This window comes from Pan paniscus, chromosome 4 (genome assembly GCF_029289425.2).
Source record: "Pan paniscus chromosome 4, NHGRI_mPanPan1-v2.0_pri, whole genome shotgun sequence".
NCBI classification, from domain to species: domain Eukaryota; kingdom Metazoa; phylum Chordata; class Mammalia; order Primates; family Hominidae; genus Pan; species Pan paniscus.
Genome location: NC_073253.2, coordinates 118,210,592 through 118,225,965, shown reverse-complemented (window position 1 = coordinate 118,225,965; position 15,374 = coordinate 118,210,592). Strand labels below are relative to the sequence as shown.

At 39.8% G+C, this 15,374-nt stretch overlaps 1 protein-coding gene across 5 annotated transcripts in view; it reads right to left on the bottom strand.

Moving 5' to 3' along the window:
• SNX24 (sorting nexin 24) overlaps positions 1-15,374 on the bottom strand; it is a 173,570-nt gene that overhangs the window by 73,933 nt on the left and 84,263 nt on the right. For all 5 annotated transcript variants that reach the window (XM_063604606.1, XM_034960409.3, XM_055112586.2 and 2 more), the window contains exon 2: positions 1,467-1,550. In XM_063604606.1, coding sequence (XP_063460676.1) covers positions 1,467-1,550 — 84 coding nt within the window. The remainder of the gene's footprint in view (positions 1-1,466; positions 1,551-15,374) is intronic.

Genomic DNA, 15,374 nt, shown 5'->3' with positions numbered 1-15,374 from the left:
CCAAACTCACTGGGGAGAGGGTCCTCCTCTGCAGAAGAAAATAAACTCTACTAGAGCAGAGAACAGGGTGAACAAGCCTCGCCTCCAGAAGCACGGGCAGCCTCGTGCTCTGGGCAGGCTTAATTGGCAGTCACCCAGCTGTGCCTGGTGTGGAGCTGGTTCCTGAGTATCCGGAGAGTACAGCTGGGCTGTGCTAGGGTCATGGAGTCCTAGGTGCTGACTTGGGAGGTTAGCAAGGGGCCTGCATGTGACAGGCTGCCTCCTCTAGACTGGTCAACAGAGGCTGGGCAAGGCAGGGGGTGCTGGTTTTAATCCCACAGTAGGGACTTATTTCATCAGGTACCCAGAAGAAACCTCACTAGGATCTGTTTCCTCCCAAAACACACAAACAAAAACACACTTCCCTGGGAAGGAAGTGAGCCCCAGACTCCAGGTTTGTTTCTCTTTGGAGCACCCTGGGGTTGGTGCTTTTGTAAAGTCACTGGCAACATCTGGTCTCAATCTGTGTTCACCTGTACTGTTTATTTTCCAAGTCAACCTGGAATGAAAAAGTGCTAACCAGAGAACTAGATGTGGATTATCCCTTGCCGTCCTAACAGAAAAGTGTACCGATAACTTAGAGCTCCCCTTTAAAAGAAAAGAGAAGGAAACAGTCTCACTAATCTCTCACTAATATCCTGTTAACGTTTATAAGTTTATCCTGTTAACGGGATTTTTCTGGGCAATTTCATGAGGTATTTGTAGATATTAAAATAATTTCAGCATGCCAATAATAACTTATAATCTAGAAAAAATTAAATTTAGATAGAAAATAAAGAAGCATTTACTCTTCTGTGCTTTAATAACCATTTCTCCCCAAAGCTCTTCCTTTTGCCTTTCTGTTTCGTTTATCTAAGACTTTTAAAGAAGTGTATCCTAGTGCTGAAACATCAGTTTTGTAAAGTGGCCCTTTACAGTTCAAAAAAAGGCTAAAAGCCTCTTTTAACTTGTGTTCTCCAGTCTTTGAATATACAAGTACATGTATATGTTACTTACAGAAGTACATGTATATGATCTTTTCCAGGTACATGTAAGTATAAGTTGACTTTAATAAGTTACTTCCTGTAAGATAATCATTTGCTTTTTCTCCCCTGTCTGTAAGGAACATTAAGTGCATTTCATGGATAAAACAGAGTCTGGGTTTTATTCTTTCTGAACCTGTAACATCGAATGCAACATACTGCAAACAGCTTGCAGCCTGAGATTTTTACATGCAAATGATTTTAACAGAAAATCTACCTATTCAGAAAGCATACCTTTAAGGAACTGAATAACTTATTCCAAAAAGAAATTTACTTCATGATAAAAGAAAATGTATATACATACACAAGAAATATCAATGGTCTTAGAACCACAGAAAGGAGTGTTAGTTAACATTATACCATCTGCCACATAGAGAAAAGACAAAAAAACAAAAAACAAGTTACCTTTTTGTGCAAAGCATGAAATTCGCTGTATCTCTTTTCAACAAAATGTTTTCTTCCATTCATTAGCACTTCTATCTTAAACACCTGAGGAAAAAATTTTAAAGATTAATTATATTAGTTCAAAACCCTCAATTGTCTGATGTGGTAAGTTTGTGACCATGATATATTTCATCCCTTTAATTACAGTAGCTGATCCCCCAAAATCCAGAAGGCTCAGGAGACCCTGGCCCAACAGCACTGATTAATGAGCACTCGAACCAAAGGCTCACTAACAAAGTGTGACATCCTCCAAAAACCTGTCTAAAAACAAGGGAAACTTAAATGCATAAAAAAAAAACTACCTAATTTTTTAATAAAATAATATTTCTTGCTTAAAATGATTTCACCAAGTGAATATGATAGCATTGAAACAATACTCTTTACCAGAGTATTGCAAGAGGAATACTCTGGTAAAAAGCTCAGGCATGTGGTATTCCATTATGGGCATTTCAACGCAGGCAGTACTGTGTCATCTATAAGACAATCATGCAAACAGCAGTGCATTTTAGGTTAATTTCTTTCTAACCTGCATATTCATCTCTAGTCTCAGCTGGGCTTATTCTGCTGTTTGCAAAACAGGCAAAATGTAGTAAAGGCTCATTTTCCCTGCATGATACAAGTGACAGCTTGTGCTCCTAGCTCCACAAGGTTGAAAGGCCAGATGAAAAGGCTCTCTGGGTGCACTAATTAGTAGGCACTAACATGACATTTTCTTGATTCTTGGGTCAGTGGGTCAAGACTGGAAACAAGGGATGAGAAATATTGTGAAATGCTCATGAAAATACAATTTTAAGGTCGGATGGGGAGGGATGGTTAGCAGGATCTAAAGAGGAGCTCTGTCATTCCAAAAGTTTATATTTGACTTGTGTTTTGCTAAGTGAGAGTTTATAAACACTAAGATGAAGGAATATTGTTTACTTACTTAATAAGCCTAATTTTCTATTTCAATCGCCCTTCTGAAAAAAATACAAAACTGTAGAGATCACATGACACTAAAAAGTATTAAAAGCATGCTTACTTTTAGTCTAAAAATAAAAACTACTTAAATTTGGCATATGACATACAAGGTCGCACATCTTCATTATGAAAATAGATTGCTATGGCTCTATATTTCTGTCTTACATGTAAGTATGACTATTTTAGAAATCCAGAAATTATGTCATCAAACATAAAATCTGTTTGCATTTTTGTGCTTCTTTGAATCAGAAACAAAATCTTCTGCTGCATGACTGAGTTTAAGAAACCTCTTTTTACTAAGTGGTAAATTTTTAACAATTTAATCAATATTTTATATTTTGTTTTTCAAGAAATACCCCTGAATAAATACTTTCCTTTGGTGAACTATTAGAAATATTTTCTTCTAAAACCATATGCATATGCTTCAAACTCTCAGATATTCTTAGATTTTTTTTAGGAAAAAAAAAATCTGTTTATTAATTCACCAGAGAAAATTATTCTTCTTCAAAGGCCTTGCCAGAAATAGAATCAGGAAAACACCTCAAGAAAACAAACAAGAGAAGCACAGCTTTAACTGGGGGGTTTGGTTAATAGGCTACAGAGCCCCTTTTTTACTCTCAGTCCCAGATTGAAATCAGGACAATATGTAGCAATGAAAGTAGTTTCCATCTGCTGAGCTTTATGAAATAAATGAGGTTATGTTCTGGGTCTTATTGTTTGAGGCTTTATCACAAAACCACCACCTTAACTGGCACATTACCTACAGAATCTATAAAACAGGGAGAAGGTTGAAAACTCGGCAAGGCTCTACCTACTTGCTCACCCCTCAAAGTACCCCCCCTTGAAGGCCAGGGTAAGACAAATTACACAATGGCTGCTTCATGGAATGTCATCTCTTCTACTGACCAGATGGTTCCATTACCAAGTTCCACAGTTACTCTTCACAAGCACTAAATTCACAATGAAGGGTGGGGGAGGGTGGATGTTCCACCACAGGAAAGTTTGTGATAAACTTTAATTCTTATATTTTATAATGTTACAGTTGAAAAAACACACAATATGCCTAATACTATCAAGACTTTCTTCTAAATTCTGGGAAAACATCTTGGAAAGGAAGTTGTTCATCAGGATTTTCATGACAAAGTGAAGAAAGAAATGGAGTCAATTTAATAAATCCGGCCAGGCGCAATGTAATCTCAGCACTTTGGGAGGCCGAGGCAGGTGGATCATGAGGTCAGGGGTTTGAGACCAGTGTGGCCAAAATGGTGAAACCCCATTTCTACTAAAAATACAAAAATTAGCTGGGCGTAGTGGTGTGTGCCTGTAGATCCAGCTGCTTGGGAGGCTGAGGCACGAGAATCGCTTGAACCTAGGAGGCAGAGGTTGCAGTGAGCCAAGATCTGCCACTGAACTCTAGCCTGGGCAACAGAGCGAGACTCTGTTTCCAAAAAAAGAAAAATTTAATAAATCCTATTTTCCTGAATACCATGCCAGGTCATTTTTGTAAAGTCTTTCCAATTTTCCTACATATGTTGTCCCTGCTGCCTGGAAATATCTTTTCTTGCTTGGCTCTGCTGGTAAACTCCTAGTAGTGATTAGGCACCTCGTGAGGTGGCGGCCTTCAGGACGGCGCTGGGAAAGCACTCAGCACAGAATGCACCATTCATCTGTTTATTTATTCAACAGATATTTACTGAGGGCCTGCGAGCCAGGAAGCCCAGGGGTTGTTCTAGGCTCTGGGATTCAGCACTGAACAAGACAGACAAGAGGTCAGCCTTTATGGGGGCTGAGACGGGCGGATCACCTGAGGTCAGGAGTTCAAGACAAGCCTGGCCAATATGATGAAACCCTGTCTCTACTAAAAACACAAAAATTAGCTGGGTGTGGTGGTGCGCGCCTGTAATCCCAGCTACTTGGGAGGCTGAGGCAGGAGAATCGCTTGAACCCAGGAGGCGGAGGGTGTGGTGAGCAGAGATCGTGGGAAAAAAAAAAAAAAAGAAAAAAAGAGTTGAATGTGTTGCCTCTGGAATTTCAGACTGGCTGTGGGTGGACAAGGACTGTTTTCACTCCTATTGAAAAACAAACAAACAAACAACAAAAAAACCCCACACACTTTAAGGTGAAAACCAAGGTCTCTTCTGGCCAAAATAGAGTAACAGGAAGGAGATGTAGCCTCCCACTTGAAACTGGGCAAATTAAATAAGTGCACAAAATATGTGGAAAAAATGGCTCTCAAGACATTGGACATCGGGAAATGAAGGAAAGTGAGAGACAGGAAACAAGGCCAGACCTACTATTACCTCAGCTTGCTGCCCAGAGAGAAACTATGCAGGCCCAGGGAAGGGGACCCCACCCAAGCAGAGCCCTGTGATCCCCTGAGTTTAAGGAAAGGGAGCTGGGAGTATGGAGAACAGGGAGCTGCACCCTGGGAGAATGCCTGCAGCTGAGGAGGCCTCCCTCAAGTATTCAGGTGAAAACCAATCGGCACGTGAGATTGGGTAAACTACCCAAGGAGTGAGGAGGGCTCAGAGCTCACATGCAACTGGCAATGGTGCCTGTGTCCAAAAGCTGGGGCAGAAAACTTCATAATTCACGAGGCATTAGTTACAGTACTCTGAAGGTTCTTGACTCAGAAGCAGGGAAAATGAACTAGATTAAAAGCTGTTTTAGTCCAGTTTAACAACACTTCAAAGCCAGGTCTGAAGAGATCAAATTGTTTCCGGGTAACTTAACCACATGCCAGAACAAAGCTCAAGAATATTTTTAGGACTATAAAAATATCTAGAACCCAACAAGGTAAAATTAACAAAAGATAAATTACCAAAAATGTTGCCAGATTTCACCCCTCTAATGTACTAAGTTACACTGTTATGAATAGGAATGTCTGGCCCATCCTTGTCAACATAGACCTACTTTGGCCAATCTGGTGCATAAAATGAGAATTTTTTTTTTTTTTTTTTTTTTTGAGACAGAGTCTTGCTCTGTCGCCCCGGCTGGAGCGCAGTGGCGCAATCTTGGCTCACTGCAAGCTCCGCCCCCTGGGTTCACGCCATTCTCCTGCCTCAGCTTCCCAAGAAGCTGGGACTACAGGCGCCTGCCACCATGCCCAGCTAATTTTTTTGTATTTTTAGTAGAGATGGGGATTCACCGGTGGTCTCTATCTCCTGACCTTGTGATCCGCCTGCATAGGCCTCCCAAAGTGCTGGGATTACAGGCGTGAGCCACTGCACCTGGCTAAAATGAGAATTAATTGGGCATATTTTGACAAGTATGTATGGGGGCATAAGTTTCCATTCCAACTATCTCACATAAAATTACATATAAGCCTGACCTACCTGTTTATTTTTATTTTATTTATTTATTTAGCTATGTTGCTGAAGCTGGACTCAAACTCCTGGGCTCAAGTGATCTTCCCATCTCAGCCTCCAGAGTAGGTGGGATTAGAGGCCCATGCCACTGTGCCTGGCTCTGACTTGCCTGTTTAGTTTTCTATTCCTAGAGACATCTTTCCTCAGAGTTTTCCAGAAATCCCCTCTGTATAAAGTAAGGGAAGCTGCATGTAATTAAATAAATGTATTAAGGATTCCATTCAGGTTTGCATAACAAAACAAAAATCATTCTGTTCATTTGACTAAATTTTTGCCACAGTTCTAGAAACATTATTAAGTCAATAGAATTCAAATTGAAAAGGAAAACAAATGCCATTACTTTAAAGAGAAGAATCTGATCCCCAAGTGTGGTTTTTATTACATGTCAGAGCCAACTTTTATTCTTTTGTGGTAACATCTCTGAAATTATACTAGAAGTCAAGGATAAAATAGTTCAAAATGTGGGTTTATACCCCAATTTTCAGGAATATATCTAATAAATAAAATAAACTTAAGCTAAGGAAGGACTTAACTTATATTTCAAGTTGAATGGTCTCTCTCTTTCAGAAGCTCATACATTACAAAGTGATCACTTCTAAAGCAAAAAAAAAAGAGAAAAAGAAAAAAGAAAAGAATTCTCTATAACAGATTAAAAGTATCTAATAAATAATTCAAGTGCTTGCCAAATACAGATGGGGGTTCTATATACAAATAAAGATTTAAGCCCAAGGTTCCAAGTAGTTTAGGTCAGTGTATCGTTACACTGGGAATCTGAAATATACATGAAGGACAACTATCTGCTTAGAATATGACTTTTCATAAATATATATACATATACATGCATATATATGTATATTTAATACTTGTTCATTAGAACAAGATGCACCAAATATTAAAGCCAGGCTTGAAATCAACATTCTCCTTCTTTAGCAGGAATAAACATTCAAGATAATAAAAAAGGTTGTTATTCCACTATAAAAAGTTGAATCTCTAAAAGCGCCATTTCTTATGTGCCTATTGTCAGGTGCTCAGCAGGGTATTAATTCAGGTACTTAGCAAGGTATTAATTCACAACACATACAGTTTTTATGAGGGTACAAAAATAAGAAAACATTTAATTGTAAAGAATTATTATGATATTCGATTTCTAAGTACATTTACATTTTTAAAAACTAGCACAAAAATTTGATTTGTTCCTACTTTGAGCCTGAAGTCATGTTTCCTCTATTTTAAGATGCCACATTGATAAAGCAAGAGAAATTACTAATTTAATCATACTATTTTGGGTAGGGGGGAAGAAGCGTTTTTCTCATATTTCAAAAATATCTAAATTTCAGAAATTTTAAAAAGTTTTTAAGGAAAACGCATACTGCTACAAACCAACCACTACTTCAAAAAACAATTCTCTAAATATAGTAAGCCCTCACTTAATGTTGCAGATAGAGGTTTTTGGAAACTGGGACTTGAAGCACATATAACAAAATCAATTTTTTTCCTCATCAACTTTTTAACAAAACGACATGATTCAAGGACCTGCTGTATGTCATTTCACTTCAAGTTGCAGTTTCCAAGAACCTATTGATATTAGGTAAGAACTTACCATAATTGCCACAACAAAATACCTATGTAAGAGTTGGACGTGATTAAATGTATGTGTGTGTGTATTGATATGATTCTGCTTTCGAAAGAAAATTCATGATACCAAAAAGAACATCAGGAAGATCATGGATGAAAGAGAATAAATATCCAATCTACAATGAGAAGAATCCCTGATGAAAGAACAAAAAAATTAGAGCAAGAGCAAAAATGAAAGACAAAAGAAATCCAACTTTCTTAAGCTGGAAAGATCAAAAGGGTTTATATATCCCAGGGAAAAACAAGACAAGGATGTCCACACCTACCCACCCTAGAATTTATTTTTAATTACAAGCATAACCAAAAACCACTTCTAATATACAGAAGCAAAAAGCAGAAACAAAGATCAGGATGACCCTAAACTTTTTCTCTGACATGCTAATTGCCAGAAAAAGTAGAGCAATGCCTGCGGAGTTTTATCAGAATATTATTTAATAGTCATCTAAATTATTATTCATGTATAAAGACAACAAAAAGTCAATCTCAGTTTGCGGGAAAACTCAAAAAACAAATAACCCAAACATCTTTTTTGAAAAACTTACTGAAGGTGTAGAACTGCCAATGGAAAGATAGATCAAAAGCAAAAGGCTGCTAGTCAAGAAAAGGCTGACAAAGTGCCCAGCAGGAAGCACACAAGGGCTTCTAGGCTACTTGGAGGCATCTTCTCACAGCCTGCTCTGTTGCTGTCCTCTCTAGAAAGATTTGTGGTCAAAGGTGCTTGGCACACAGAGAAACAAAGAAATCCATAGAAAACCTGTTCAAAATTTTGGCTCCAAATGTCTTCAAAGTTTGATAGTGTGTGAGCTTTAATGCAGAATTCCATGTCTAGTCAAATCTTCCACCAAGGGCAAGGGAAAATGTTATTTTCAGATATGCAGAAGCACAGATGGTTTATTATGTACACATTCAGGAACCTTCTTTGAATATTAAAAAAAGAAAAAAAAAGGAATTCACAAAAGAAGCCAAGACTGTGGACCTAACCTAGAAACAAAGTAGAGAAAAAAAACCTAAAATGTAGCTTTGCGGTCTTAAAAGTGTTCAAATTAGAATAAGAGCCAGAGAGCTCCAAGAAGAATGCCTTCATGGAAAAAAAAAAAAGATATGATTAATACCTATTATAATTTATAAGGTTTTAGTGATAGTGTCAAAGCATTTGTCTTTCTCTGTCAAGAAAAAAAGGGACTTAAATTTTTCAAGATAAATAAACAAAACTATATACAATGTAAAGGTGCAAATACAAAGCCGACCAAATGTAATATGATTTGGTGCAGTTTACAGAATAATAAGAAAAGAACGTCCATTTGGCATAACACTTGAAATATTTCACACTGAGCAGTACAGACTTAGTAATTTATAAGGCAACGTTGTCTCTAAAAAAAAAGGCTATTGGAGCTATACTCAATATAAAATGCTTCTTTTTCCCCTCAAATGAACATTCCTTGGAACCGTTTTTTAATAAGAGAGGGCAGGATTTGCTCTCAGGGACCTGGGAAGCTTTTCCTAAAGAGCTGATGCTTCAGACTACAGGGAAAGCAGGCAAAGAGGAGGGACAAGCACTGTGGGCAGAGCATGTGCAAAAGCCCTGAAGCAGCAGGTGAGAGGCTGGAAGCAGCTGACTGTGGTACAGCCAGGCAGTGAAGAGACACCTCTGAAGGAGGCTGGAGAGGGAGCAAAAAGCTAACTCCACTCTTCTTCTCTGCAAGTATTAATGGTCTACCAAGTGCCAGGTTCAGAGCTAGTCATTGGAGATACAACAATGAACACAGACAAAAACCCCTAACAGACCTTACTTACATTTTAATGAGGGTGGAGGGTGGGACAAAGACAATCACACAAATTAACAGATATTAGTGTCACAGAGAAAAATAAACCAGGGTAATAGGACAGAGAGGGCCTGGATGAGTATACGGCTATAATTTTGGGTGAGGTCTTGATGGTAAAATAATACTTGAGCAAGAACAGAAAACCATACAAGGTCTCTGCTCAAGTATTATTTTACCATCAAGACCTCACCCAAAATTATAGCCATATACTCATCACTTATCTCACAGTACTACAGATCAGAAGTCCAATGGGCTTGGTTGGTTTATCTGTTCAAGTCTCATGGGCTAAAATCAAGGTACTGGCAGGGGTGTGTGACTGCAGAGGTTCTAGGTGATAACAGGTTCCTGCAATAGGATCCCTGCAGTTGTGAGACTGAGGCCCCCACCTTTTTGCTGGCTGTTTCCAGCTCCTAGAAGCCACCTACATTCCTGGAATCATGAGCCGCTTTCTCCATCTTCAAGGCCTGCAACAGTAGCTCACGCCCCTCCCTTGTCATATTTCTCTAACCTACTCTTCTGCTTTCCCCTTCCACTTATAAGGACTCATGTGATTCCACTTGGCCCACCCGGATAAGCCAGGAAAATCTCCCTTATCTCAAGGTCCTTAACTTTAAACTCTTTTACCAAGTCCCTTCTGCACATAAGGTAACATATTCAGAGGTTCTGGGGATTATGGTGTGGACATTGTTGAAGATCCATTATTTCATTCACTACAGACCTGAATGACAGGAGGGAGTGAGTCCTGAGTCTACCTGGGATGGGAGGAGGTTGGTCCAGGCAGATGGAAGAGTGAATAGTCACAGATTCTAATTTAACTTTCAGCATTACCATTGTGTGCCAAGAGTTATCCAGAGAGAGAACAGTTAGAAGGAAGGTCTGAGTGGCAGTGGGAAGAGGTGAGTGAAAGTAGAACCAACAGGATAAGCTGATGACTGCATGTGGAAAAATGTAAAAATACATAAAAATGTTATGTAAAAGTACATAAAAATAAAAGGGAGAAAGTGAGAGAATGAAATGCAATGGTGAGGTTTTTGGTCTGAGCAACTGGAAGGATGGTGATGCCACCATCAACTGGCTGCGGACATCTGCATCAACTAGTCTGTGGTGGCAAGTTAAGAGCTCAGCACTAGCCACACTAAGTTTGAGATGCACATTAGACATGACGTGGAGATGCTTCAGAGGACTGAGTTGACAAGTCTGGTCTTAACTAGAGATATAAATTTGGGCATTATTAGAGTGTGAATGAAGACTAGATCTGATCACCTAGAAACAGAAGTCAAATAGGGGCCTTTAGATCATATCAGGGTGTATGGTTTTATCATTTCAGCAACAAGAAGATTTTGCTTCATTTTAAATGCCTTTCTCTTCCAAATTAAACTTTTCTAACTCCTATACCTGTCTTTCAGATGACATGGTTTTCAGGTCTTACACTATACCTTCTAGAATAAAACACAGTCTGTCAATGTTCTCCCTAAGATGTTGAATCCAGGATTCAAGGAAATACTGGCATTCCCCAATTAATAAATGGATTGTGTCCCCAAAATCCCCTTTTCAGATGGTTCAAAACTCAGCACAAATTTTCCCACAGAAACAGTATAAAAGATAGGTTTAATAGCCTACAAAAAACCTATTTAGTCCCAAATATGCACAAATTACAATATTGATATCATTAATTTAACCCATAAGATTTGCAGTATAACGCAGCGGTTAGGAGTTCTAGTTCTTGAATCAAACTCCTTGGATTTGAATCTTATGTCTTCCATTGCTCTCTTCTGGGCTCTGCTAATACTCTACGATTTGGAGCAAGTTGTTTAACCTGTACAAGCCTCAGTTTCCTCACCTACAACATGGAGTTTATAATGGCACCTATCACATAGGTTTGTTGCAAGGATTAAACGTAATTATCCATGCAAATCATTAAAACACTATCTGGCATTTAGCAAGAATCCAAACAATGCTACCTATTCATATTATTAACTTCTAACCATTGCTACAACTATTCCTTTATCAGTGGAGGGGAAGCTGTTGATAGGTAGGGAAAATGATCACGAGAGTAACAATGACCACATTCATACATCTCTACAGGAGAGAAGGTACTTCTCTCTCCATCACTAGAGGTGGTTGACCCTGTAATGCATGCATGCAGTGGGCTGCTGCACTCACCTCTGCCGATGCCCATTCATAGGCCTGGATTCCTGATGAGGCCTGATGAGCACACGGTCCAGTGGAACCCTGACCTCCCATGATTCTAGCTTAAGCTTCTGTATCTGCAATCTGCATTCACCTAAATGTTTTGGAAACCATATCTCACTGTTGGCTAATGATGCCTTTGGAATCAAACAAAACCCCCAAGTCTTCCCCAACAGTTCTTAAACAGGCAATTTTCAGATCTGAGGTTAGGCTTTATAATGACCTGTTAAATATTATCATGTTAATTTTGACTCTAATACTAGACAAGGCTGTCAAAACTTTTCTGGAAATTGATTCTGTCTTCCAAAACATGAGCCAGTGTCTTTGCCAAGCTTTGTGTCATGTGTAAATCTGAAGTGTCTTCCCTCTGTGTCTTCACCCAGGCCTCAGTTCTCACTCTACAACCTCCCTGCTGGTCTCCCTGCTTCATTCCTGCCCTGCAGCAATCTATATTTCACAGCAGCCAAAGTGGCCCTTTTCAATCCTCTAACAGATCCTTCCTCACTTCCTACTCCCTCTCACTCACCCTGGTCCAGCCACACCAGCTTCCTCACCGGCAACTATAATAGGCACATTCCCTCACTGCCACCTATAACAGGCTTTTGAGTGCTTCTTCCTCTACCTAGAAAGCTTCTCCCTCATTCTGTTCAGTTGTTGTTCCAGGTCATGTTTTCAGAGAGGTGTTATCTACCCACCCCATCTAAAATAGCAACTAGCTCCCATCATTCTCTATCCCCAGAAATGGCTTTACTTTTCTTCTGTGCATTTACCATGGTCTGGTGTGTGCATGCACACACACACACACAAACATACACACTCACATACACACACCACACACATACAATGTTTGCTTGTTGGTTGGTTGGTTTATTGTCTGTCTAACAAATTATAAGCTCCATAATGATAGGAACTTCATCGGTTTTGTTCACTGTTAACATCCTCACTGCCTTAAACATTACCTTGCAACACAGCAGGTTGAATCCATGAAAAATAAGGAAGGAGCAGAAGAAAAGGTGAGCAGGTAATTGACAGCTGGACAACAAATTGGGAAGAATATATATAAACTTCAGTCCAGCTCAGTAATCTAATAGTGGAAAGGTAAAATGAGTTATTTTTGTTAGAACAACCAATAAGTTAGACATAATAGAGGCAGACTGTGCAATATAAGATAGGGTTTCTTATAGAAAGGAAGTTGTAAATAGTCAAAGAAGACTGTTCATGAGGGCCCAAAAGCTATGAAAATAAAGCCCAAGGCCTGACACAGTGGCTCACATCTCTAATCCCAGCAGTTTAGGAGGCCAAAGCAGGAGGATCACTTGAGCCCAGGAGTTCAAGACCAGCTGGGCAATATAGGGAGATCTCATTTCTACAAATAATAATTTTTAAAAATTAGCTGGGTATGGTGGCACGTGCCTGAGATCCAGCTACTTTGGAGGTTGAGTGAGCCCAGGGAGCTAGAGCCCAGGGGGTTCATCACTTGAGCCCAGGGGGTTGAGACTGCAGTGAGCCATGATCATGCCAGTTCACTCAGAAGGAAAGGAGAAGGGGGAGGGGGAGGAAGGAGGAGGAGGAGAAAAAGAAGAGGGAGGGAAGGGGGAGGGGAAGGAAATAGGAAGGGGGAAGAAGGATGGGAGGGGGATGGGAGGGGATGGGAGGGGGATGGGAGGGGATGGGAGGGGCAGGGGTAAGAATGGAGAAGGGGGAGGAAAGGGGAAGGGAAGAGAGAGGGAAGGAGGAGAGGGAAGAGGAGGGAAAAGGGAGAGGGGAGGGAGGAGGATGGGTAGAGAATGCGGGGAGAGAAGGAGAAGGGGAGGGGAAGACGAAGGGGAAAGAGGGGAGAAGGGTGAGGGAAGGGAAAGGGAAGAGCGGGGAGGGAAGGCCAGGCCTTTAATCAATAAGAAACTACCCATCTTAATAATTAGTGCTATTCTGAGAAGCTACATGATATGGTAGAAAGAGCACCAGTCTGGACTTAGACACATCCAACACCCAGATCTGCTACTTCCTGGCTGTATTTCCTTACAGATGTTGCTTATCAACTTTGAGCCTTAGTTTCCTCATATGTAAAACAGAGATGATAATGCCTACTTTCTTAGGTCTGGTGATGGAGTAAATAAATACGACAAGGTATATAAAACCCTTAGCACCTAGCCTGGCACATAACTGGTGCTCAGTGCATTCTGTTATCCTCCTGAATATAGTAGTCCCCCCTTAGCTGTGATCTCAGTTATTCATGGTCAAGTATGGTCTGAAAATATGAAATGAAAAATTCCAGAAATAAACAATTTGTAGGTTTTAAATTGCACACTGTACTGAGTAGAGTGGTGAAATCTTACACTGTCCCACGGTGTCTTGCCCGGTCCCAGCCAGCACACGAGCCCTCCCTTTTTCTGGCAGCTTTACGATGTCTGCACCCCCACCCATTAGTCACTTAACTAGCTGTAGGAGCTCAGTCATCAGATTGACTGTTGCAGTATTGCAGTGCTTGTGTTCAAGGAACTCTTATTTGACTTAATAATGGTCCAAGTCACAGGAGAAGTGATGTTGGTGTATTACTATAATTTTTTATTTTATTATTATTGTAATAGTTATTCTTGTTAATCTCTTATTGTGCCTAACTTATAAATTAAACTTCATCACAGGTGTGTATATATAGGAAAAAACATAGCACATATAAGGTTTAGTACTAACCACAGTTTCAGCCATCCACTGGGGGACTTTGAACATAACACCTGAGGATAAGGGGGGACTACTGTATTATTTGCTTTCTCAGAAATCAAAATGGAATCCAAAGCAATTAATAGCCATCATTTCTTCAACACACCATGAAGTACTATGATTTGCTATGCTTATTTCTAAAAATACCACATTCTCATTAAAAACCTATGTAATTCAAAAGATCAAAAAACTTTAAAAGTGTTTTCTGTCTCTCTCACACACATATGATGGATGAATGGATGAATCATTATTTTTTTAACCAAAAGAAGGGTAAAGCATAAGCTCAGGTGGATGCGAATTTTCTTGTTTCATTCCTAATGAGTCGGGATCCTTTCTATGAGCATCAGGAAGATGAGATCCAAGATTCACCTGTGTTCTTTCAAGGCTGAAATTATGGTCCTTTTTGGACCCAGGAAGGGAAGGTTGCTTGGGAACAGCATCTGCCAGCTTCAAAGCTCTGCAGCTGGGCTCTGAAAGATGGGAAAACAAGAAGTGGAGAGGGACAACCTCTGTGTCCGTGAAAGAATGCAGGCCATTTCGTAAAGTCTACTACAATTAAAGACCCTCCTCATAGACAAAGGCCTTGTTCCTGTTTAAGAATGAAACTTTTTCTGTTCTATGAACAGATGTCAGAGAGCATCAATTCAGTTTTAAAATCCCCACTTACAAGAGGAAAGTAAGCTCTTAAAGATCACAGAATACTCAGCCTTCTTTCAAAACTCAGAATTTTCATTCTTCTTTTTTTTTTAATTTTAATTTTTTTTTTTAGAGATGGGGTCTCACTCTGTCACCCAGGCTGCAGTGCAGTGGTGTAATCATACCTCATGGCAGCCTTGAGCTCCTGGGCTCAAGCTATACTCCCACCTCAGCTTCCCAATTAGCTGGGACTACAGGCACATGCCACCATGCCTGGCTAATATTTTTAGTTTTTATATTTTGGTAGAGATGAGGTCTTGATTTGTTGCCCAGGCTGGTCTAGAACTCTTGGCTTCAAGCGATCTGCTTGCCTTAGCCTCCGAAAATGCTGGGATTACAGGTACTGAGCTATGATGCCTGGCTTAATTCTTCTTCTAAAAAAATAAAGATAGATAGATCAGGTATTTTACTTTCCCAGGATATGCATGGTTTAAAAATAGTTGCACTGTAAAAATGTGATTACTCCTTTATCCAAGTATTTT